A 24,565-nucleotide genomic window follows, 5' to 3' on the forward strand; every position below is an offset into this window, starting at 1 on the left:
GAAGCCGATGAGCTGGCCCAAAGAAACCCCACCCGAGTGACCAAAGTCCTGGTAACTACACGTGTCTCTCTGTCCCCCGCAGACAATTTCAGGTACACATGTGACATCTGTGGGAAGAAGTACAAATACTACAGCTGCTTCCAAGAGCACCGGGACCTGCACGCGGTGGATGGTGAGTGAGGCCCCTCACTGCCGGGAAGTAGAGTCAGATAAAGAGGAGCACCCCCCCCCCCCACCGCCCCCAGGGCTGCTTGTCCCTCTGCCACCCCGCCCGCCAGCTGTCCCCGCCCTCCTCCCACCCAGAGGAAGGTCAGAGGGCAGTCAGACCAGGAGGGCAGTGACCGAACCCTGAGGATTCTGTGAGAGAGAAGGTCCCCGTCCTACTCCATACATACTTCTGATTAGGGTAACCCAAGTGAAATTGCATTTTGTAGGTCAAAATCCGTCGAATTTTAGCAATTTCATATCGATGCATTTTACAGTTTCATACTGAGTATTCACATGCTCTGATGAAATTAAACCAGTTTTTTAAAATGAATGATGGTATTTTAGTGTCTTCAGTTATAGAGTTAGAAATTGGAACAATAAATTTAGGTAATTTATTTTTAGAATCTCAATCCTAGAAATAGGGTCTTGGGCCTGGAAAGGATGGAGGGGGGCTCCCACTCCAGCCCCACATCCCCAGCCTGTCGCAGGCTGTGACAACCAGGCCCTGCCACTCACTCCCGCTGGCTTCCCTTTTCACATCGCCTCTTTTTTCCTACTGGTCTCTTCCTTTTTTTCTCCTGCCCTGGCCCCTCAAGTAGCTGTTGGCGACCCAGAAACAGGCCAGGCAGAAATTGCCCGCCTCTGGGTTGGACCCTAGCCCGTGGGGTGGATGGGGAATGGAGGCACAGTCTGTGTCCCAGTTGGGATGTGCCCTCCTGTGGCCCCTGGTTTTCTGGGGCCTCCATGCTGGCCAGGGTAGGCTCTCCTGGGCCCCAGAGGCTGGGAGCGTTGGGCAGAGGCAGCCGTGGGCAGGGACTAACAGGCCTCCCGTTTGCTTCTTTCCTTCTGCGGCTGCTGCCTCCTGCCCGGGTGCAGTATTTAGTGTGGAAGGGGCCCCTGAGAATCGGGCAGGTAAGTCCTTGGTGGCTGCTCACTTCCCTGTGCCTGGCCGGACTCCCAAGACCTGGTTGCCAGGGCGCTAAGGGCTGTGTGTTCTCCCACAGACCCCTTCGACCAAGGTGTCGTGGCCACTGACGAAGTGAAGGAGGAACCCCCGGAACCGTTCCAGAAAATCGGGCCAAGTATGCGGGCCTCTCTCTGGGGTTGGGCTGGGCTGGGCCGGTGGGGGGAGACTGGCTGAGGGCTAAGTCTTGCCATTGGAAGAGGGTGACACCACTTACCCTGAAACAGTGGTGCTGGCCAGTGACCACTGACCTCCTTAGACCTCACTTTGCCCACCTGTCAAATGGGCCAGTCTTAGGACTTTAGCTTTTGAGGAGCAGCAGAACAGCACAGGGTCACGGTCAGGGCAGTGAAAGGAGCACATGCTTGGTGCCCTGGTAGTCTGTTAGCCGTCCTGAGCCTCGGCTCCTTACATGTCAATGAGGATGACATTTCCCCGAAGGTTTGTTGGGGGATTAAATGAGATCGTGAATGTAAATCACCTATTAGCACAGTGCCTGGTACATAGTAGGTGCTCGGAAAATAACTCTTGTCATCTGAAGGGGTTCCTCAGCAAATGAAGCTGTCCAGGGGAGCCACATGTAGACACTCTGTCCTTGTCCCAAGTAAACCCCTGAGGGCGGGGGTCACACAGCGGCCTGCCTGTTCTCAGCATACTTGCATTGAGTGTGGTGGGGACACAGCAGTGGGCGGGGCATTTGTGGCCCTGCCCTTGGGTACAGGGAGGGGGCAGCGGGTCAGTAGCAGATAGTTCCAGCATAACCTGAAGTGCAAGGAGCCATGGGGGCTGGCGCAGTACCTGGCCAGCCTCGTGAATCCTGGAGGCTTCTGCTTGGGGACGAGGGTGGGGAATGAGCTCTTGCGTCATAGGCGGAAGTGGAAGAGCAGCGCCTGTTCTGGGAATTGAAAGGCAAATCAATTCTGAGTTGAAGTCTTGAGAGAGAGCCTTGAATGCCAGAGGAAGGCATCTAGACTTCATTCTGAGGGACAAGGAGCCAGAGAGTTTACCACATGCGGAAGGGACTTGATCGGATTTGCACTTTAGGAAGACTATTTTGGCTGTTTCTAGAAGAATGGATTGAGTAGAGTCTCACGAGTGAGAGGGGTCTGGCCCAGCCCTTCAGGAATTCACATTCCCCTTCCTTGCTTACCACCCAACAGGAAAAGGCCTTTGTCGACTCTGCCTCACTACAATAAGGATTGAAGGTAGCTTGCAGAATAGACACACAGACGCTGAATGAAAGGATGAGGAAATCCAAGGCAAGGAAAGTCGAGGAGCTAAAGCAGGGAAGCTGGGGATGCTCTTCAAAGGGTGGAGCTTGGCCCTGACCCTTGGAAGCCGTTGGTCCGGTCCCCATCCTGTTTCTCCCTCCTTCCTCCTCCATGGTAGAGGATGAGCCTGCTTTGTCTTAACTCTTAAAGCACTCCAGAAACGGGAGAGGCAGCAGTATTTGCGAAGCGGTTAGCGTAGCGCTTGTCATGTGTTTACCGTGCATATGACACGTTTTCTTTTTCCCTCAGAAAATGATGAAACCCTCAACACTGAAACTGCTATAAGTTAAACTGTGGGGAAACCTACATGGGAATCAGACACGTTCTATGATGGACATTCGTAGACAGATACAGGACGGGGACAGCGGGGTCTGTGACCTGCCATGTTAGTACTGTCTGCCAGCCGCCCCGGGGTAGCACTGCCCTTCTGTCTGCAGCATCATAATTATGAAAGTAGAATTGGAATCCGGCCCACATTTGAATGCTGCCATCTCCAATTTACCAGCTACTTTATCCCCCTTCTGAGTGTCCTTTGACTCATCTGTAAGCTGGGGACAAGAGCGTCTATCTGTTCTGTAAGGCTGTTGGAGGATGCCTGCAGGAAGTGTTTGGCCCAGCACCTGGCTTGCATCCAGGGCTTAACACACGAGTGGTGTTGTCGAGAGACGGCCGATTGTAAGAGCTTTAGAGCACCCCATCTATGAACCCCAGCTCTACGTTTAATACCTGCGTGAGGGCGTACATGCTCTATAATCTCCCTAATCTACGCTTTCCTTAACTCGAGAATGGGGTGGTGACAGTTCTTTCAGGATTGTCGTGGAGATGAGATGAGGTTATGTTTGCACAGGAATTAGTGTAGTCTTTTAGGCACACACGGAAGGCATTAATAAATAAGTGGTACCTGTTACCCAGGAAGGTACAGAACTAGATGAAACTTGTTCTGTAGATCACTAACTGAGTCAGACAGACGGCCGGTGGAATTGTCACACACCATAAGCAGTTGGGAATTGCACTGAGCAAAGGGAACTGGGTTTGGCTCCCTGAACGCTCCCAGCTTGATGTTATGGAGCGGAGATTGCTAAAATAGTGTGACCATCTCCCGTCACCGCTCAGGAGCTGCCTTATGAGGTAAGAACGCTGCTGCTTGGGCTTCAAGCAGCCCAAGGCCACAGAACTCTAAAAATGAGAAGGCATAGAGTGAGAGGAGCCATGAGAGGCACACCGCACCACCAATAGAGTTTTGTTGGTCCGGGAAGAGGAGAGACCCTGAAGCAGTGCATGCTGGGAAGTACACCTTCCATATCCACATCATCTGAGCAAATTGGAGAATTAGGGAGGAAGAAGCTGGAGCCATGACAGAGCAGAGGAATCCTTCTAGAAGGAGACAGTTTGTCCTAGGGGCCTTGCATGTCAGCTGCTCTCCTGCTGCAGATCTGAGAAATAACTACCATGGCACTGGTCTCCCATGCTCATGACTACGATGATAATGGGAGGGTCAAGGACAGTTCACTCCTGTCTATCGAAAACAGTAAGTCTGAATTCATCTGCAGTTTACTTGATTTTTTTTTAAATGTGGATAGGGAAGAGTAACTTGAAAAATTTTTTAAATTAAAAAAAAAACCCCAAACCATGAATCTGTGAAAATTCCACAGAATTTAGGAGACTCTGAGGACAAGCATACCTCTGAAGATGACCCTACTACAAAATCTAGAAGAACATTCTGTGACAACCATAATCAAGTATAAGAAAATATGACTTACCTCACTCTCCTTGGCTGTCCTAGCAAAATACCCGACTGGATGGCTTCAGCAAATTTATTTTCTCACGGTTCTGGAAGCTAGAAGTCCAGGATCAGAGTGCCAGCCTGGTCAGGTTCTGGTGAGAACCCTCTTCCTGGCTCACAGATGGCCACCTTCTGTCTGTGCCCTCACATGATGGGAGACCAGTGGAAGCAAGCTCCCTGGTGTCTCTTGTAATAAGGGCACCAATCCAGTCGTGAGGGCCCCAACTTCATGACCTCATCTCAACCCAGTTACCTCCCACAGGCCCTGTCTCCAAACACCATCACCTGGGGAGGTGGGGCATCAACAATTGAATTTGGGGAGCTAGGGGGACACAGTTCAGTCCACAGCATGACCCGTGTGAAAGAGGATCCTGAAGTGTGGTGACAGAGCAGCAGGATAGAACGAAGAGGCAGAGAGAAAAGAATGACGTAAAGGACTGCAGAGAAACAGAATAGAAGCGCAGAATTAAAACCTACAGTATAGATAGTAAAGAGCAGAATTGATCTGCAGAAATGGAATTAGTTATGGGGATGAGAAACCTGAACGGATCAAGATAACCAGGGGAAAGGAAAACAAGCTAAATACAGAGCGTGGAGAGCCAGTTTCAGATAATTAGTGGTGTTGTATCAGTGGGACAGAAGCAATACTCCAAAGATACAATAGGAGAAAATTTTGCTAAAGGAAGACCTGTGTGTGCAGATTTAAGGGCTCATTGTATTTCAGGTGATGACAGATGATTGTGGTGTAACCTGTCTCCATGTAAAGAGACCCATAACTAAATAGATCTTAGTGATTTTTTAAACTGTAAAGATAAAGAAAAAATACACAGGCATCTAGACATAAGAAAAGCCAGGTGTTATCCAAGATGAACCCAAGGGGGACTTGCCTCAGACTTGGGTACGGTACTAAATGTCCGAAGACGACACTACGTTTTGAAGGGAAAAGGTTGTAATCTTAACAATTTTGTATCTAGACAGCTTACAGTTTAGGAGTAAAGGGGAAAGTGAGGGCCCCCAAACCCACTATTTCTCCTATGTACCCATCTTCAGAAAATTTAAAAAACACACTCCAGGGAACTAAGCACATTGAAGAGTCCATTGTCAGGAATGAAGTCCTAGCTCGGGAGGACTGGTGGTAAATGGTCAAACCAGATAAGCTAGAAGCTAAGTTTAAAATGTTGGACTCTGATTATAAAATTGAATGCAAAGGACAAAGATCATTGTAAAATACTAAAAATGAATTTTAAAAACATGAGAAGGAAGGAATAGGTGAAGGATACAGTAGAGGTAGGTTAAACCAGCCCTTCCCATGGTGTGGGCCCTAGACCAGCAGCAGCAGCATCTCATAGAAGTTTATTAGAAATGTAAATTCTTCGGGCGCCTGGTGGCTCAGTCGGTTAAGTGTTCTACTTCAGCTCAGGTCATGATCTCGTGGTTGGTGGTTTTGAGCCCTGTGTCAGGCCCTGTGCTAACAGCTTCAGAGCCTGGAGCCTGCTTTGGATTCTGTGTCTCCCTGTCTCTCTGCCCCTCTCCCGCTTGTGCTCTCTCTCTCTCTCTCTCTCTCTCAAAAATAAATAAGCATTTAAAAAAAAATTTTTTTAATGTAAATTCTTAGGCTCCACCCCCAAGCCACGGATTCAGAATCTCTGGGGTGGAGCCCAGCAATCTGTGTTGTAACCATCTTTCCAGATGATTCTTAAACATGCAAAAGTGTGAGAAGCATGGAGTTAAACTGCCTTTCTCAATGGTAATAGACTTGAAAATACCATTTTCTGCTTAACTGTAACAGACATGTATCTTAAATGCTATGTAAAACAAAGGAGAATATTGGAGAATAATGGAAAGGCAGAGAGAAGATTTCATTCATCAAACAACTGAAACAAAGGAAACCAGAAAAGGTGGAGCACGAAAAAAAAGAAACAAAACATAAAACACGTAAAACCAAGTCAATTATGGCTTTAAATAAAAGCAAATGGCATAATCTCTTTCATTAGAAGACAGAGATTCTCAGATTAATTTGAAATAATGGTTTATTAGCAACACACTTAGTTAATTCCTCATCTTTTGTCTTTCTCAGGGAACTCGCTCTTGCTTCCTTAACTAAATTGAGTTCCCTGTTAGGATTTTCATAGCACTGTAAGTGTCTCCTTTAAGAGCCCCTCTTGTGGTTGCAGTGTTAAGTTTGTGTGATTATTTGATTTTTCTGTCTCCTTTCCCAGACTGTAAGCTCCTTGAAGGCAGGAACCATGACTGCTTTTGCTCATCATTTTCGGCTGACATTTAGCAAAGTATCTTTTTAATGAATTTTCCCAAGACAGTTTAGGGAAGTGTTTTCAGGCACATGCAGACAAGTAGAAAGAAAGATCCTAGAAAGTAACTATTCGGAATTAATGTCCATCAAACTAATACAAGAGTATAATTAAAAGTTTGAGCAGTGGTTCTTAAACTTTCCTCTGCATCACAGTTTTCTAGGGGGACTGTTAAAACACAGATTGCTAGATCCCATTCCTAGAATTTTGCTTTCAGCGTCTTGGATAAGTCTCAGAGAATATGCATTTCTAACAGTTTGACAGACAATACCGGTGCTGCTGGCTCAGGGACCACCCTTTGAGAAGCACCGTGTTAGAAAATCGTGTAATGTTAGTTAGTTAACACTGACAGTTTTGATTTCGTGAGGCTTAAATGCGGCAGACAACATCACATCTGAAAATACAAAATACATTTAGGAATATGACAAAATGGAAAGGTTGATCATGACCGTCTTGGAGAGAGCAGGTAGACAAACGGGATCATGTAGGGCTTGAATAATATAATTAATACGGTTGATCTAACTAACAACTTCGAAGCCTGTAAATAGCAAATCGTCTATCTTTTCCAGTGTTCATGAATCAGTTATAAAAGTTATTTATGAAAAAGTTTAAATCCGTATTGAGAGAGAAAGACCACAAACAATTTTAAAAAATTGAGAAAAAATAATTGTGACATATAGAGCAAAATTTTGATGTCCTTAATCTGCAGAGTTCTTAGCCATTAAAAAAATGTAAATACGCCTGTGGAAACATTGGCTGTAAACTCAAATGGGAAAGTCACGAAAGAAAAACTATAGTTAATTAAACATGAAAAATAGTCAATTTCCTTAGAACTCAAAACAAATGGAAAATAAAACCAGCAGTGCAATAGAATTCTCCCTATAAGGCACAGCTTTCTGATTGGGATAAAAATTGGCCCAACCTTTTGATATGTACTTGGTGCTGTGGTTATCAAAAGCCTTAAAAATGCATGCCCGCAATTTATCCTGAGGAAATAATGAGCAAAGATTATGCACAATAATCTTTACTTTGCAACGATGTGACAAATGATGAGCAAATGTGCAAACATTTCTACAAAGATGTGGATCGCTGCTTTTTTTTTTTTTTTTTTTTTTTTTTTGGTAAGGGAAAAAAATTTGAAACGATCTGAACATCCCCTGGTGCAGGAGACTGGCTCAGCAGATTTCAAAGTCCAGAGGGAACCATACAGCCAATAAATGCAGTAGGGATCGATGTTTATTGATTGAGCAAGATGTCCACAAAGTATCGTCGATTGAATACACCAGGTTACAAAGAGGATACGGATCAGGGCTGGCTAATTCAAGGCCCACCGGAGCTATACAGCTGATGTCAGGGAGAGGAGCCCGCTCCGGAGGAGATGGGAGTGAGGGGTGGGCCCCGGGGGCGGATGGCAAGGTTGCACACTCCACCCCAGGGGGCAGCTGCTGCTCTTTGTTTGGGGGCGACAGATGATTGAAATTTCTCGTACTCTTTAAGTTTTGTATTTGTATTTATCAGTATTTTATAATTTTCCCCCAGTGAACAATATTACATCAGAAATTTTTAAGAAGAAAGAAGTTAGGCAGTGCCCAAAGAGAGGTAAAGATAAAGTCTGGTGGGGCCTGAGAGGAAGACGTGACCCCTTCTGCCGGGGGGGTGGGGGTGCTTGGGGGCGGGGAAGGTCTTGGAGATGAGGGGACCCAAGCGTGGCCATCGCAGAAGGGCTGAGCGAGAGGTTGGCACTGGTCACCACACATTTCCTGAGCACCAGGGTCTAGGGGGGGAGTGTGGACGGAGAAACGGCGTGTGCCAGGTACTGTTCTAAGCACTTGACGTATAAATTTAATCCTCACAGCAATCCTACAAGGTGGTCCAATTATTACCCCCGTTTTATAGATAGGAAAACTGAGGCACAGAGAGGTTAAGAGATTTGCCCAAGGTCACACGGCTGGACATGGAGGAGGAGCTGGGAGCTGAACCCAGGCAGGCTGACTCCAGTGGGCTCGGTTGTAGTTGGTCCCAGGATGAGGGGAGCCGGAGGGGAGGGAGCATGCTGCTGCTGCTTGCTGGGGGTCACGTGCCCATTCCCACACTTGCCTCTCCTTGGACAGAAACTGGCAATTACACCTGTGAATTCTGCGGAAAGCAGTACAAGTACTACACGCCCTACCAGGAGCACGTGGCCTTACACGCCCCCATCAGTGAGTACCTTCTCTGGTTGGGGCCTGGAGGAGTTGGAGGGAGGGGTGGGCCAGCCACAGGCTGAGGCTTTGCCAGGGCAGGGTGAATGTACAGGTGGGCTTGGCCTGGGGCAGCCTCTAGGTGTCCAGGCCTGACCCGGGCCACCTTACCGCAGTAGCTGGATTAGCTGGGAAAGCCCCACCCTTCAGCCAGGAAAGCCTGAGTCTCCCTCGGTAGACTCAGGGTGGGCATCATTCATCCAAGTCCTCCAGCGGCCCCACCCCTAAGCACCTCTGAATCCTGTGGTTCCTGAGACCCCCACTCCGGAGCCAGTGACCCGTGATACAGCTTCAGTCTGAACCAACGCATGGCCTAATCCAGGCTAGGCGATGGCCAACTAGACAGGACAGTTCTGTTTTTGCCCTCGGTGGTGGAAAAGGTAAAAAGGGGGAAGGGATGCTAAGTCGAGACTCAGAAGCCCTGGGTTTAATCAGCTGGGTTGCAGGGTTGCGTGACCTTGGGCGGGCCCCATCCTGTTTCTGGCCCTCAATCTCTCCCTTCTCCCTTGGCCTGGGAGGAAAAGAGTTCTAAGGGCCCTTCGGTTGGGACAGCCCAGCCTTCCGCTCTCCTGATACCACTGATTGACTTCCCAGCTTCCCTCCTGGATGTCAGAGGGGGCTCCATCCTTAGATCCCCAGATATGTGGGCTAGGAGGATATGAGAGATTTAGGCTAGATCCAACAGAGGATTAGTTTGCTGAGGTTGAAACAGCCCCTCCAGTGGGCTTTGGATCTAGAGATTTGGGTGCCGATGGGTTCTGTGTAGAATTAGGGGCTGAACTGGATGGCTTCATCAGGCGGTACCCAGGGCTAGGGCTTGAGGACCCTGGGTCTGGTGAGAGTATCCAGAAGGATCTGTGCTCACTGCAGAGGAAGTCCTTACAAATGGATTCATCTGATGATCCTCTTTGGTGCCTGGCTGCTTTCACTTAGCATAATGTCTGTAAGACACATACACGTTGTATGTATCAGTTGTTCTTTTTTTTACCGCTGAGCAGTATTCCATTGTATGAAAATACCCCTGTTGAGCCATTTGCTTGTTCATTTCAGTTGTTTCCCATTTTAGGCTCTTATGACTGAACCTGCTATGAAAGTGTTTGTAGGAGGCTTTTTGGGGACATATGTGTTTATTTTTCATGCGTAAAATACCAAGGAGTAAACTTGCTAGGTCATAGGAGAGAGTGTGTTTAACTTTTTAAGAACTTACACACCATTTTCCAAAATGGCTGTAGCATCTTACGCTCCCACCAGCCACATATGGGAGTTCCACTTCCTCCACATTCTTGCCAGAGTTTGTAGGCGATGGGCTGTTTAATGCTAGCTGTTCTGGTGAGTGCTTACTGGTCATTGTGGTGTTAATTTGTATTTCCTTGATGACCAATGATGTTGAGCATGCTTTCATCTGCATATTGGCCATGTGTGTATTTTACTCTGGAGATTGTCTAAAGTCTTTTGCCCATTTTGTGGTTGGGTTGTTTGTATTACTAAATTGTAAGGGTTCTTGGGGCACCTGGGTGGCTCAGTCAGTTGGGCGGCTGACTACAGCTCAGATTGTGATCTCGCGGTCTATGAGTTCGAGCCCCCCGTTGGGCTCTGTCCTGAGAGCTCAGAGCCTGGAGCCTGCTTCAGATTCTGTGTCTTCCTCTCTCTCTAGCCCTTCCCTGCTTGCTCTCTCTCTCTCTGTCTCTCTCTCTCAAAAAATAATAAACAATAAAAAATTTTTTTTAAATTGTAAGAGTTCTTTATACATTGTAGGGCCAGGTCTTGTATCAGGTATATGTACTATGAATATTTTCTTGCAGTCTTCAACATGCCTTTTGATTTTCATACAGTATCTTTCGATGAGTGGTTTTTAATTTTTATAAAGTCTAATTTACCAATTTTTTCTATGGCTAGTGCTTTCTGGGTCCTACCCAGAATATCTTAACTACCTCAAGATTGTGAGGATATTCTCCTTAATTATCTTGTGGAAGCTTTAAAATTTTAGCCTTTGCGTTTAGGTCTGTGATCTTTTCAAGTTAACTTTTGTGAATGGTGAGAGGTAGGAGTTGAGATTAATTTTATCCCATACAGATATCTGGTGGTTCCATCATTTGTTAAAAGGATTGTCCTTTCCCCCATTGCATTGCATTGAATTGACAATCAGTTGAAAGCATAAATATATGTCAGTTTATTTCTGTTCTGTCGATTTATTTATCTATGTTTATGCCAATATGGTCTCATTTACTGGAGTTTTATAGCCTTAAATTCAGGTACTCTCGGATTTTCGACTTTGCTCTTTTTAAAGAACATTTGTCAATTTTAGGAACTTTGCTCTTCCATATAAATGTTAGGGGAATTTCTGATTCCCAATATCTACCAAAAAATCCAACTGGGATTCTGTTTAGGATTACTCTGAATCTACAGACCAATTTAGAGAGAATAGACATCATCATAATATTGGCAATTCCAATCCATGAATATGGTATATCTCTCCATGTATTTAGGTCTTTTTCTCTCAGCAATAGTTTGTATTTTTCTAAGTAGAGATCTTGTACGTATTTCATGAAATTATCTCTAAGTACTTCATGTTTTTTGACACTATTATGATTTTCAGTTTTCCAATTATTTATTGCTATTACATAAAGACATAATTTTTGTATATTGAATTTGTATCTTGCAGTTTTACTAAATTCACTTACTAGTTCTAATAACATTTTTACGAGTTTCTTCGGATTTTCTGTATACATACTGATGTCATTTACTAATAAATAACTTTGCTTCTTTCCAGTCTATATTTTTTTGTTGTTTCACTATACTGGTTAGGATCTTCCAGTGCAGTTTTGAGTATAAAACTTCAGTGAGTATTTCTGCCTTTTTCATAATCATAAGGTTCAGTTTTTCATCATTAAGGATGATCATTTTCATTATTAAGTATTATATTAGCTGAAGTAGGTTTTTATAAATGCCCTTTATTAGTTGAAGTTACCTCTTATTCCTAGTTTACTGAACTCTTCTGTCATAAATAGGTGTTTTATGTTTTTTTCTGTACGTGTTGAGATGATTCTATGATTCTCATCTTTTATTCTGATAATGTGTATTATTACATGGATTGATTTATTGTCATTGTTCTTAAATAAGTCACAATGCCTATACTTTATTAAAACACATTAAGAGTATCAGAAAGTCCAACTCTGAAATGAACTGAAGAAACTTAAAATGTTGGAATGTTTCCTCTTTGTTTGGAGAGTGATTTTCTTCCTTGAAACTTATTTTTCTTGGAAAGGCATCTGAATTATTTTAAGACCTGGGGTAGTTTGTAGAGTTATTTGATCTCAAGAACATATTTTCTGATCACTCCTATCTAAAACTCCCTAGGATTTCACCTGGTTTTTAATATCACTCCCACAACTGATTTCTCAAGGATAGGGAGCTACAATCCTAGAATTAGCAGAGCCCCATGTTCAATCAGTGGTTTGATGATGATGATCATCATAGTCAAGAAAATAAAATTCTTCTGGTGAAGTTTTTTTTAAACAATATTGAGGCATATTGTTACACAATACAGTGCCTGTATTTAATTTTTTTTAACATTTATTTATTTTTGAGAGACAGAGGCAGAGCATGAGCAGGGGAGGCAAAGAGAGAGATACAGAATCTGAAGGAGGATCCAGGCTCTGAGTTGTTTGTTAGCACAGAACCCAACACGGGGCTTGAACCCACGAACTGCGAGACCATGACCTGAGCTGAAGTCGGACGCTCAACTGACTGAGCCAACCAGGCACCCCTAAAGTGCCTGTATTTAAAGTGTATGGTTTGATAAGTTTTGACCTATGTATGCACTCACAAAACCATCACTGCAGTTAAGATAACGAGCATATCATCACCCCTAAAGGTTTTTTGTGCTTTTGTATAATCCCTTACTCACCACTTTCCCATCCCCAGGCAAACACTGATTTTCTTTCTGTTACTATAGATTAATTTGCATTTTCTAGCATATTGCATATGTGGCATCTTAGAGTATGTACCCTTTTTATGTGTGGGGGGAGGGTCTGGCTTCTCTCACTCACCATGGATTGTTTTAAGATTCATCCATGGTTACATGTTATCAGTAGTTCATTCCCTTTAATTGATGAGTAGTAGCTTTCCATTGGATAGATGTAGATACCACAGTTTCCTTTATTCACTTACGGATGGACATTTGGGTTGTTTTTAGTTTAGAGCTAATACAAATAAAGCTTCTCAACATTGGTGTACATGTCCTTGTATGGACAAATGCGTTCATTAATCTTGAATAAATACCTAGGAGTGGAATAGCTGGATCATATGGTATGTGTGTATTTAACTTTTAAGAAAGAACCCAGCTGTTTTTCAAAGTGGTTATGCCATTTACATTCCAACCAGTAGTGTACATTTCTTTTTTGTAATGTCCTGGTCTCAGCTGGGTGTCAAGGTAAAACTGGCCTCTTAGAATGAGTTGGAAAGAATATTCCCTGAGTGTAGTGTCACTTAGGTTAAGCTGGTTAATAATCAAATCTCTACACCTTTTCAGGCTTTAGAAAAAAAAAATACACTTGTTCTATCTAGTACTGAGAGACAGACATTAAAATCTGCAACTGTAATTGTGGATATGCTGTGTCTCCCTTTAGTTCTGTCAGTTTTTGATTCATGTGTTTTGAAACCTTGCTTTTAGGTGCACACACTTGGGACCATTATGTTTTGACGACCCTTTAAAAATTGTTCAGTACCTTTATTTATTTCTTAATTTCTTTAACAGGTAATACCTGTTGTGCTGAAATCTACTTTATCTGATATTGATATAGCTGCTGCAGCTTGCTTAGAATTAGTGTTTGCATGGTGTATTTCTTTCAGTCTTTTTGTTTTAATGTTTCTGTGTCTTTCTATTTGAAGTATGTACATATAATTGGTTCTCACTCTTTTCTCTAGTCTGACAATCCCTGCCTTTTAAATGAAGTGTTTAATCCATTTACATTTAATAATATATATGGATATGGTTGGATTTTTGTATTTTGTAGTTCATATTTTTTATATTTTGTATATTTTGCCTTATATTTTTTCTAGTTGTCCCATCTCTTCTTATTGTTCATTTTTTCTTCTTTTCTTGCCTTCTTTAATATTAATCAAGAACTTCCAAAAAAATTTCCTTTGTTAGCTTTCTAGCTGTACCCCCTTTTTCTTTAGTGGTTCCTCTGTGGTTTATAATACACATCTTTAATGTATTACAATCTATCATAAATTTAATTCATAACATCACACGTAATGTAAGAACCTTATAACAGTGTACTTCTATTTACTACTCTCCTGTCCTTTATGTTCTTACCATACATCTATGTCTACATAAGTTATAAGCCCAATAATTTTTTTTTGCTTTAAACAGTCTATTATTTGTTAAGAAATGAGAAAATGCCTTTTATATTTTCTAACATATTTACCATTCCCTGTGCTTTTCCTTCCTTTGTATAATAAATCTGAATTCCATCTATAATCATTTTCCCTTATTCCCTGAAGAACTTCCTTTAACATTTTTTTCTATTGTAGGTCTGTTGGGGAAAGATTCTCTTACTTGAAGATGTTTTTATTTTACCTGTTCCTTTCAATGGATGTTTTCTCTGGATATGAAATTCTAGGTTGAGATTTTTTTTTTTTTCCAGCACTTTAAAAGTGTCACTCTTTTATCTTCTGGTTTATGTTTCTGGTGACAAGTCAGAGATCATTCTGATTGTGATTCTATATTTAATGTGTCTTTTTGTCTGGGTGCTTTTATTTATTTTTTTTAACGTTTATTTATTTTTGAGACAGAGACAGAGCATGAACGGGGGAGGGGCAGAGAGAGAGGGAGACACACAATCGGAAGCAGGCTCCAGGCTCTGAGCCATCAGCCCAGAGCCCGACGCAGGGCTCGAACTCACGGACCGCGAGATCATGACCTGAGCTGAAGCCGGACACTCAACCGACTGAGCCACCCAGGTGCCCCTGTCTGGGTGCTTTTAAATATATCTACATATTACTGGTTTTTTTTTTTTTATCAGTTTGATTATGGCGTGTAGTTTTCTTTGTGTTTATCCTGTTTGGGGTTCACTGAATTTTTTGAATCAGTGGGTTTATATTTTTCATCAAATTTGGAAAATTTCACTCATTATTTCTTCAAATATATTTTCTTAAATTTTTATTTTAGAGAGAGATTGAGCATGAGTCAGAGAAAGGGACAGAAGGAGAGAGAAAGAGAATGCTAAGCAGGCTCCACACTGAGTGTGGAGCTTGACACAAGGGCTTGATCGAGCCCATGATCCTGGGATCATGACCTGAGCCTAAATTAAATCGGACACTCAACTGCTGAGCCACCCAGGTGCCCCTCTGCAAATATTCTTATTACTCAATCTCTCTTTCCTCTGTTGTTGAGATTTTGTTTACATATATGTTAAACTGTTTGGTGATGAAGGTCTGTTCAGCTTACCATCCCTGTTTTCCCTTCGAGCTTCAATTTGGATAGTTTCTAGTATCCTGTCTTCAAGTTCACTGATCTTTTCTTCTCTAGTGTGCAGTCTGTCTTATTAGAAAATCATCAAGCGAATTTATCATTTCAGCTATCCTAGTTTTCATCTCTGTAATTTCCATTTGGTTCCTTTTTATATCATGTCTTTTCTCATTATGTTCATATTATCCTTTAAATCTTTGAGCATATTTATGAAAGCTGTTGAAAGGTCCTTGTCCACAAATTCCATCATTCCTGTCACTTCTGTATGTTTCTGTTGATTGGTATTTTTCTCTTGAGTATTTAGTCACATTTTCCTGCTTTGCCTCACAAGTAATTTTTTATTCTGTGCTGCACATTGTGATATTTGTTGAGCATCTGGATTTTGTTATCTTTCTTTGAAAGGTGTTAAATTTCGTTCTGGCAGGCAGTTAATTTACTTACAGATCAGCTTCATACTTCAAAGGCTTGTGTGTAAACTGTTAGGGTGGGTCTAGAGTGTTCTTATTCTAGGGTTAGAGTAATCCTAAGGCCTGACCTTTCTGGGTTTCAACTAAATGCTTGAGGTGTTCAGCAAGGTCTGTCTGCTCTGGCAGGTGGGAACTCAGACGTCTCCTACTCTCGTGAGACTTCTGAATCTGTTCTCGGCTCACTCCCCCCCTAGAAGCTGTTAACTTTCCAGGCTGTGCAGAGGTTCATTCTGTACAAATCAGTTTGGCACCCATCAGACGCTTTAAGAGGCCCCTCTGCATATTTCTGGAGGTCTTTTTTTTTTTTTTTAATTCATCCCTTTTTGTTATTCTGTCCTGCCAATTCCAGCCATTGTCAGAATCCCTGAACCCTGATCACTGTCTCCTCTGTTCACCCAGACTGCAGTGCCTTCTTTGGGCTCCACCCCTGTGCTGTGGTCCAGAAGGTCTCCAGGCAGAGACTGGAGTGATCTCACATCAGGTCTTGTGTCGTAAATCACGACCCCGCACTGCCTACTGTTCAGCGTCTGAAAACTGTTGTTTTATGTATTTTGTCCAGCTTTATAGTTGAAGGAGGACAACTAGCCCTACACCACGTAGTCCATCACGGTCGGAAGTGTAAGTTCTCTGGTTCTGTCTCGAAGACGGAAATCCCTGAGAAAGTGTTTCCAACCTAGACTCCTTTTGCACCACATCGTCCGTTCATTCCCGCCTCCGGCCGTTGAGCATGCTCTTCCCATTTGCCTCAAATGCATCTTCACTCTCCTCTGCCTGGTGAAGGTTTCAGGGAGACCACCTGGTCTATGTGGTTACTTTTCTCGAATCCTTACATTCTCTGAATCTTTTTGTTCCCATTGAATTTTTCATTTTACAGAAAGGGGAGACCGCCGTGCTGTTATTTTTAAATATCTCCTATATATAAACATCTCACGTGTGTTCTTCATAAGGGCAGTCAGCCAGTCTGTCTGAAGCTCTTTGTGCTTTTCCCAGTGAGGGCTCAGGTAGGAATTCCAGCCTGATAACATTCCATGTGAGAAGGTCAACAGATGGAGCAAACTGCTGAGTGAACTGAATTAGGAGTGTGGGAAGTTCATCCTGCTTGGTCCGTACCTGCTGTGTGACTCTGGAGTGGTGCCTATACCTCTCTGAGCTCCGTGTGCCCATCTGCCTTAGATAGACCCCTGTGGCCAACCAGAGGGTAACACATGAGGTAGCTTCTCATGTCCCCTCCTGGGCATCCCATCTTTGTTGTGGTCTGTTGAAGTGTGGTTCTGAGTTTTGCTTTTCTGGACATTGAGGCATTGGTTCTCTGATTCCATAATACCTCTTGAGCACTTCCTGTGTATCAGGGAATGTGCCTGGTCCTGAGTACATGGTTGGGCCTAACTGGCAGACTCTGTCCTCACAGAGCATTAAGGCTAATGGGGAAAGAGACCCCAACCAAAAGACCACAGCATGTGTCATTATCATAGGTGGTGATCAGTTCTTAGAAGGGAAGTGGACGGGGGACTGAAAATGGCCAGGCGAGGTGTCAGGGACAGTTACGAGAGGAAGTGATGCTCATGTGGAAGTATGCAGGACCAGCACTAGTTACCCAGGCAAAAATTGGAGGGAAGATCATTCCAGGCAGAGGAAATAGCATGTGCAAAGGCCATGAGGCTTGGAAGACACAGAGGGTGTCCTAGAATGGGAAAACAAGAGATGAGCAGGTCCCAGGCCTGAAGATTTATTATATCATGTGCTTCGTGGGTGTCCCTGAGCTCCCTGCCACAGGGAACGAGGGGTCTCTCACACAAATGGCCAGGATTTTGACATCAGGAATTGTAGACCATGGAAAGGTCTGATCAGAGGGTCTCCTAGAAACAGTCCTTCAGGGTACAGTCTGGGGCCTAAGAAAGAAAGCAAGTGTATTGCTCAGAAATTCTCTGTTCCTTGTGTCCAGGTTCCCAGCATGTGTGGGTTGAGGCCAAAGGGGACCACATGGCCTTGTGCAGAGGCCTCCTTAAGTAGCTGGCAAACATGAGCTCCTGTCCCATCCTGGCATGGACTTCCTATGCCACTGTAAACTTATTAAACATTCTGGGTCTCAGTTTCCTTATTCCTAAAAAGTACGAGTAACAGCTGTTCACATTTGAAGAGCCATTTACCATTCAAGGTACTTCTGTGATTTTGTGTGTTCTTGGATCCTCTCAAAATCCCTGTGAGGCTGGTCGCACAGAGGTGGGTGTCTCACTTTTTTTGGTGGACATAAGGAGAACAGGTGGGGTACAAAGGTCAAGAGAGGGCAAGTAAAGAGTCCCAAGACCTCAGAGGCCAAAGGTGAGGGACCTGGGATCCAGAGGGGGCTTCACTTTGCTCCATACTTAGTCCCCAAACTGCTTCAGGGAGATAGTAGGGAACTCAGAGATATGACTCTGGACACATGCCATGGAGTCTGATGTGTAGGTTGTTTGGGAATCGTGAGATGAGCCGCTCTTTTGATTGGACTCCGGGACCTCCAAGGTCCTTGACTCCAAAAGGGAGAGAGAGAAGGAGGAAACATAAAGAAGTGTCGTTCCCCACCCACACCTCTGTAGTTTGGGATTAAGGAAGCCAGACTCTGGAGAATGGGAGTGCAGAGAGTGGACAGACCTGTGTCCTCTGCGGGCTGCGGCCTTGGGGACTCCTCCTCGGACGGGCGGGTGAGGGCCTGCTTTAGGGGGCTGTGACTGGAGGGTCCCCCAGCTCCTGGCATGTGGCCACCACTGAATGAAGGAGGAGGTGACCCTCCAAGGGGGCAGCCTCCATCCTCTGAGCTCGTCTCAGTGTCTCAGGGTGGTGAATGAAGCACCGAAGACTGGCTTCCCTTGTGACCTTGGGTAAAGTCCTGCTTCCTGCTTCTCTGGGCCTGGGCTTCCTCATCTGTGCCAGGAATGGCCAACAGTGGAGGCCCAGGAAGTGCCTTTTTATTTTTTGGCTCTGAAAGCGGTGGGTGGAGTGGCTGAAGCCATCCATGAACCCATCCATGGATGGATACTGTCCTGTGGGCAGGGGTATAATGAAGCCCCTCCTGCACCCCCAGCTGCAGGGGGGCGGTGACAGCGGCCTTCTTGGGAAGCTCTGCTGTGGCTGGGATGTTGTGTGTACCAGTTCCTGTGAGATCTATGAGCCCCCTGGCCAGCACCAAAGCAGTCCCTTCCCATGCTGCCTGGTCCCCTTTTCATCTTCGGAGGAAGAGTTGCAGTTGAGTGAGCAGACCCCCCGCCCCTGTTCCTGTCCGTTTTAAATGTGGGGGTGTGGCCAGGTTCAGGGCTTGGCCACCTGGTAGTTTATGGCCCCGGGCAGTGCGAAGGAGGCAGACCATTGCCCGCCCAGGATGGCCAGGGCAGTCGTGGAGGCCACCGAGGGGTCAGCTCCCGGTTCTCAGTGACTCCAGCTCCTGCAGAGAATTCAGGTGAGGGAGGCAGGGGTTCTGGGAAATGGTGACCCAGACTTCCCAAAACACCACCGGGGAACTGCTGCACGCACTTGAATTAAAGCGGCAGCGTGCACTTAAGCGGTGTCCCCAAGACAACAATACCGTCAGTGCCCAGGAGGCACCACAGAGCCTCTTCCCCTAAAATCCTGAGGTGACATTGAGCCCCTCTGCTTTCACCCCCCACGACCAGTCAACTCCAGCATGTCCCTGCCTGTTCGCTTTCTGTCATTACTTCTGAGCCAGGCTGCCTTGGCTTAGGAGCCAACGTTCTAGAAAATGCTCTCGTGCCTGGTTGACTAATTCGCGTTCCCCCGAGCGCAGGTCATAGGCTGCGTTCATAGACGCTGAGAGCCTTGGGTGAGTCAAGGGTTATGGGAGAACTTCCCATTGAGCTGGTCAGTGGCCTCTGGGAAATTCTGAGTGTTAGCTGGTGATCAGGCTTCCCTCTAGGAGAAGCTGGGGAAGGTTCTAGAATCTTGGACTTTCTTAGGCTTTTGAGTAGAAGTGACGTCCTCTACCCTGTGGACGAAGAAGAGGTTTTGAACCTTGAGCGTGGGGTTCTGTGGCCCAAGAGGCCACTCACTCAGCCGGCTCTGAGGGCCCACGGGGACTGAGAGCATGACCCTCTCAGGTACCGCCCCTGGGTGGGAGCCACCGGACGATCCAGACACGGGCTCTGAGTGTTCACATCCGGAGGTCTCCCCGTCTCCACGCTTCGTGGCAGCGAAGACCCAGACGAACCAGTCGGGGAAAAAAGCTCCGGCCTCCGTGGTCCGATGCGCCACCCTCTTACACCGCACCCCTCCAGCCACCCAAACCCAGACGTTCCGCACTCCAAATTCGGGATCTCCGGCAAGCAAGGCAACTGCAGGTACCAATGGCCTATGTTACCTTCACACTTCCTCCACTCCCTGCCCTTCTCTCCACCTGCCACAGCTGTGCCCGAGGTCACTGTTCCCTTGCAAGAGCGAGTGGCGGTCCCATGGCTCTCTGGGACAGATCTGGGTTCCAGCTGTGCCTCTGGCTGGCTCTCACCCTGGTGAGCCACCTGGCCTCTCTGAGGCTAGGTTTTTTTACCCTAAATCAGAGGGTTTGTATATGATGGTTTGCAAGCTTTTTTTTTTTTTTTTTTTGAGTAGGAGAATATTTTTCCCAAAGTCATGGCCCAAGGTGTTAAATTGATTTTTAATTGCCAACATTTGAGCGTTAGGAGATTTTACATAAGGCGCTTGATTTCTAACTGACATTGGAAGGTCAGTGGATGCCGTCTCCAGTGTTTTTGAGTCCATGCAGAAAGGGGCTCTGCCTCCAGAAGGTCTGGACCCACTCCCCTGGAGGGCAACAGTTGGCTTTGGGCGGAGCCACAGGGCCCCCTTGAATAGAGCTGTCCAGTATCCCGCAGTCCTTACCACTCCCTCCTGCCTCCCCAACACAGTGGCCGCGTGGCAGGTGTCATTCCTCATTGTGATCACACTGTTGTCTGTCTTGCATTCAGCCCGGTTCATCCATCTACATTGCCTGCCTGGACCCTCCTGGCATGAATTTGCATCCCCCAACTTTCTGAAAAACCCAATCTAAAAAACTCATTTCTAGGAAGAGCTGCTCTCCTTGAAGCAGAGTGGTTGACCAGAAGCTCTGTTCTCTTAGCCTCCCCCTGCCTGGTACTACCTGGGAAGCCCCTCCCTGGGCCATAGCCTGGCAGGAAACCAGTGGATGCCAGCTCCAGTGTTTTCTTGAGTCCATGCAGAGAGGGGCTCTGGCTCCAGAAGGTGGACAGGCAGTGAAAGGTACACAGTAGCCACTGCTCCCGGGAAAATGGATTAAGACACACTGGATGCTGAGTAGTGGCTGTCAGGACTCCTGATTCATATCTGGGTGGAATGAGCCTTGGACTGACTGCCAGGATGTGTGGGGTGTAGGAGAGAATGATGATGTGGTCCTTCTGGGACTATGGGCCTTTCATTGCCCTCAGGAGGACCAAAGCCATCAGTTAAATACACAAGCGACTGAACAGGACTTTGTTACACGAACCAGTAGCTTGGATGAGCGAAATAGCCAAGTGGTTGTCCTTTGCCTTTACTCTTTGATTCAGGAGGCTAATTTTGGGCAAAGATTTGGTTCTTAAAAACGTTTGCAAATAGGCTTATTGTGCTTAGGGTCTTCCAAAAGAGGAGTAAGCAGTCATTCAACCTTGAAGGTAATGGTTTTCCAGGTACAGTGCTGAGAAAAGCCAATAGCCATTGTATTTTTTGCAACAGTAGTCATAAATTGGTTGGAAACAGACTGGCCATCGTGGGCTCATTGACGATAAGTATTGGCTCAACTCAATAATGGGATCCTGGCTTTCAGGTAGATCTTGCTTTTGCTCTTGACCTTGTGGCTGGGAGTTTTTACACCTGCGGTTTCTGCAGAAAAGTGCCTGCAAGGGCCGCGTGGTCTGTGTCGGCTCTCAGACCTCAGCGCCTCAGACTAAGTGTCCAGCAAGCTATGGCATGTGCCTCTGGCTGCCTTCGTGTGACCTGGGAGAGTTGCGGTGGAGGTCACGGAGCAGAGGAGGTCAGGTTGTGAACAGGAATCTGCCTGTCAGAGCTGGAAGTTGTCCTCGCCCTTACCATGGTAGAAGGCCGTGCTCTGTGTGTACGTGCCTGCCTGTGCATGGGACTTGACCCACAGCGCCACCCTCTGGTTTCCAGGCCAGAGGTGCCGATGCAGGGATCGCTGGTCAAAATTTGCATCTGCAGTATGGGCTGAGCGGTAAAGGGGACTAATTGTAGGAGTGTGTAACCTTGGTGAGGCTGCGTGAAATCCCTCCACAGATGGGTAGCCATTGAATGCATAAGGGTGAAGGTGAAGAGAGGAATCACTTCCTTACCCCCAGATCTTTTTAAAGAGAACGATGCATCTGCCTCAGGAACGAACTCTCCTTATTCTGCCATCAGAGAAGTGAGGAGCACACCCAGCCCCGGAACTGGATGGCCTCACCCCCCTGTCTTTTCATCTGTAGCGTGGGAATGACAATGTGAACCTCATAGGGCTGTTGGGAGGACTGTGGGAGGCCACAGGCGTAAGGTGTGTGGACCATGCCTGGTGCGTAGCAGGTGCTCAGTAAATGAGAGTCCCCCCACCCCGCTCCGCTAGACAAAGACGTAAGGGTCTTTGCCGACTTACAGATGGTACCTGGAGGTGGGCTCCTGGGGAGCTGTCAGCCCAGGCACTTTACAGATACCTTCTGAAGAGTGGGTCTCCCTTGTGATGTTACTGATAGCCTCCGCAGAAAGGAGGCCATGTCAGGAAGTGTCGTTGGGCTCAGGAGACAGGGCCTGTAGGAGCCACCTGTGGCTTCTTTCCCCATTACCCCATCATCTTCGGGAACCCTGGCCCCCAGGGTCTGGGCACTTGCCCTTCTGACATAGGGTGGCCTGGGTGACTGTGGCATTTCCCAAAGTAGGTTCCGGGGATCGCCATTTTTGAGGGATTCTAGGAAACCTGATATTTTTTTAATGGGCTTCGGTAGCTAAATGTATTTGGGAAGGTTGGGTCAAACAAAGCTAAATGGGTCTCTTTCTGGTGGAGCTTTCTCAGAGCCTCTGTTGTTTCCCCTTAAGGACCGGGTCAGCTGCTCGTCCCAACTTGACTTGCTCTCAGGAGCCTTTATCTCCTGGAACGTCCAGCAGCCCTAGTGCCAAGAGCAACTGGGAAAAGCAGAGCTACCTTCTGGCTCAGATACTCTGTCTCAGGGGTGGGGCTGGGGACTAGACTGGAATGTGTCCTCCTGGTTGGACCCCGTGTCTTCACCCCAGGGTGTCCAGACAGCACCGGAAAGGCGCCACCTGTAAACGGAGGTGCCCCGGGAATCACTGGAGGAGCCAGTCCCTTCCCCGGGATGAACTCTGACCAGGCCTCACCTGGTCTTTGGGCTCCCGGGGTGTGGGGCTGCCCCCACTCTTCCCGACACACCTCCTCTCTAAGGATGCCCTCCGCCTGGCTTGGGGAGCTGGGGTCGGCCATCTGGCCCTCCTCCTCTGCCAGGGCCTCCACCAGGACACCGTCTGTCACACTGCCTGCTCCTGTGTGGAGCCTGAGGCAGCAGAACCTGGCAGAAAGAGTGGGGGCGGCAGGTCCAAGTTACTCAGTGTCGCCAGAGCGGCTCCTGAGGAGCCAAAGGTGGGAGACCCAGGCCCACCTGCCATGTGCCCGCTCAGCTGGATTTCATCCGTGCGCGCTCGGACGGGTCACGCACGCACGCCCCCGTGCCTGGCCCTCTGCCCCCTCTGGGTAGTGTGGGGGGCGTCTCTTGGGGCCCTGACGGGGGATCAGGCGACTCAGGTGAGCCTGAGGAGCTGGGGTCTGGTTTGGGCTCCTGGGGCCCCTCAGCGTGCAGGTTCCCAGCATAAAGCCCCGGGCTCTGCCAGCCCTCGTGCCAGGGCGGTTCCGAGGTACCCTGGCCTCTACGTCCCCTGTCACGCCCTTCCCTTTGGGCCTCGTAGCACTAACCAGTCACCGCTGCTTTCTCTCGCTCTCTCCTGTCCCTACCCAGCAGAAAGCGCTTTCAGTCGGAGAGTAGAAGGCAAAGCACAAAACCACTTCGAAGAGACAAATAGCAGTTCCCAAAACTCCAGCGGTGAGTGTGCCCTGTGACGGCCGTCACGCACTGTGGCGCCCAACCCTCCTGCCTGCGGTGGCGGCGGGTGTTCTGGGCTGGGCTCCTCATGGTCCGTGCTGGCGTTCTTGGGAGGAGATTGGGGGCGGGGAATCAGAAGAGGGTCAGGGTGAGGCAGAAGTGGGAAGGACCTTTTCTTCCAGGGGCCTCCCTCTGGGCCTCAGGAGCATCTCAGGGGTCTGTGGCTCTTTGTCTCTCCCTCCTCCCCCTAACCCCAGAGCCTACAGCCTTGGCTCCAATGGCCCCGGAGGAGTAAGACCGCTGTTGCTGTGTTTTTAGGGTGAACGTGGTCTTTCCAGGAGCGGCAACGGGGGTGCAGGTAGAACTATAGCCTGAGAGCCAGAGACTCTTGAGTTCTGGCCCCATTTTAGACCAGAGGCCCTCCAAAGGTACCCCTCAGGCCCCAACCTGCCCGAGGAGGTTTGTCTGAGGTTCCCGGTGGTGTTTTGGCGCCCCCTGGTGGCTTCCCCGAAGTACCTTAAAGCAGAGCAGCCAAAGGCTCCCCCAGTGGACCCACAGGAAGCCTAGCTAGAGCCGTGGGTGGTCACGAGCAGCCCCTGTCCGAAAGGCACAGCAAGCCGGCCTGCACAGTGACAACCAGGGCAAGATGAGAAAAGAATTCTGATCCTTTGGTTACGTTAAGGCAGGGTACCTCCTTGCTTTCTTGCACAGCTGAAGTTGAATTCACCAGAATAGGTGTTGGTCTGTCACCGCCGAGGCCCAGGTGACTGT

General features: G+C 47.1%; 1 protein-coding gene across 6 annotated transcripts in view; it reads left to right on the forward strand.

Moving 5' to 3' along the window:
* The window catches only part of ZNF618 (zinc finger protein 618), a 184,622-nt gene that overhangs the window by 138,209 nt on the left and 21,848 nt on the right, over positions 1–24,565 (forward strand). For 2 of the 6 annotated variants that reach the window (XM_049637156.1, XM_049637175.1), the window contains 7 exons: positions 83–172; positions 1,084–1,119; positions 1,212–1,289; positions 8,074–8,133; positions 8,646–8,735; positions 19,805–20,044; positions 23,711–23,794. In XM_049637156.1, the coding sequence (XP_049493113.1) occupies positions 83–172; positions 1,084–1,119; positions 1,212–1,289; positions 8,074–8,133; positions 8,646–8,735; positions 19,805–20,044; positions 23,711–23,794 (678 nt within the window). The remainder of the gene's footprint in view (positions 1–82; positions 173–1,083; positions 1,120–1,211; positions 1,290–8,073; positions 8,134–8,645; positions 8,736–19,804; positions 20,045–23,710; positions 23,795–24,565) is intronic. The other 4 variants (XM_049637166.1, XM_049637183.1, XM_049637202.1 and 1 more) reach the window with 3 other exon arrangements.

This window comes from Panthera uncia, chromosome D4 (genome assembly GCF_023721935.1).
Source record: "Panthera uncia isolate 11264 chromosome D4, Puncia_PCG_1.0, whole genome shotgun sequence".
NCBI classification, from domain to species: Eukaryota; Metazoa; Chordata; class Mammalia; order Carnivora; family Felidae; genus Panthera; species Panthera uncia.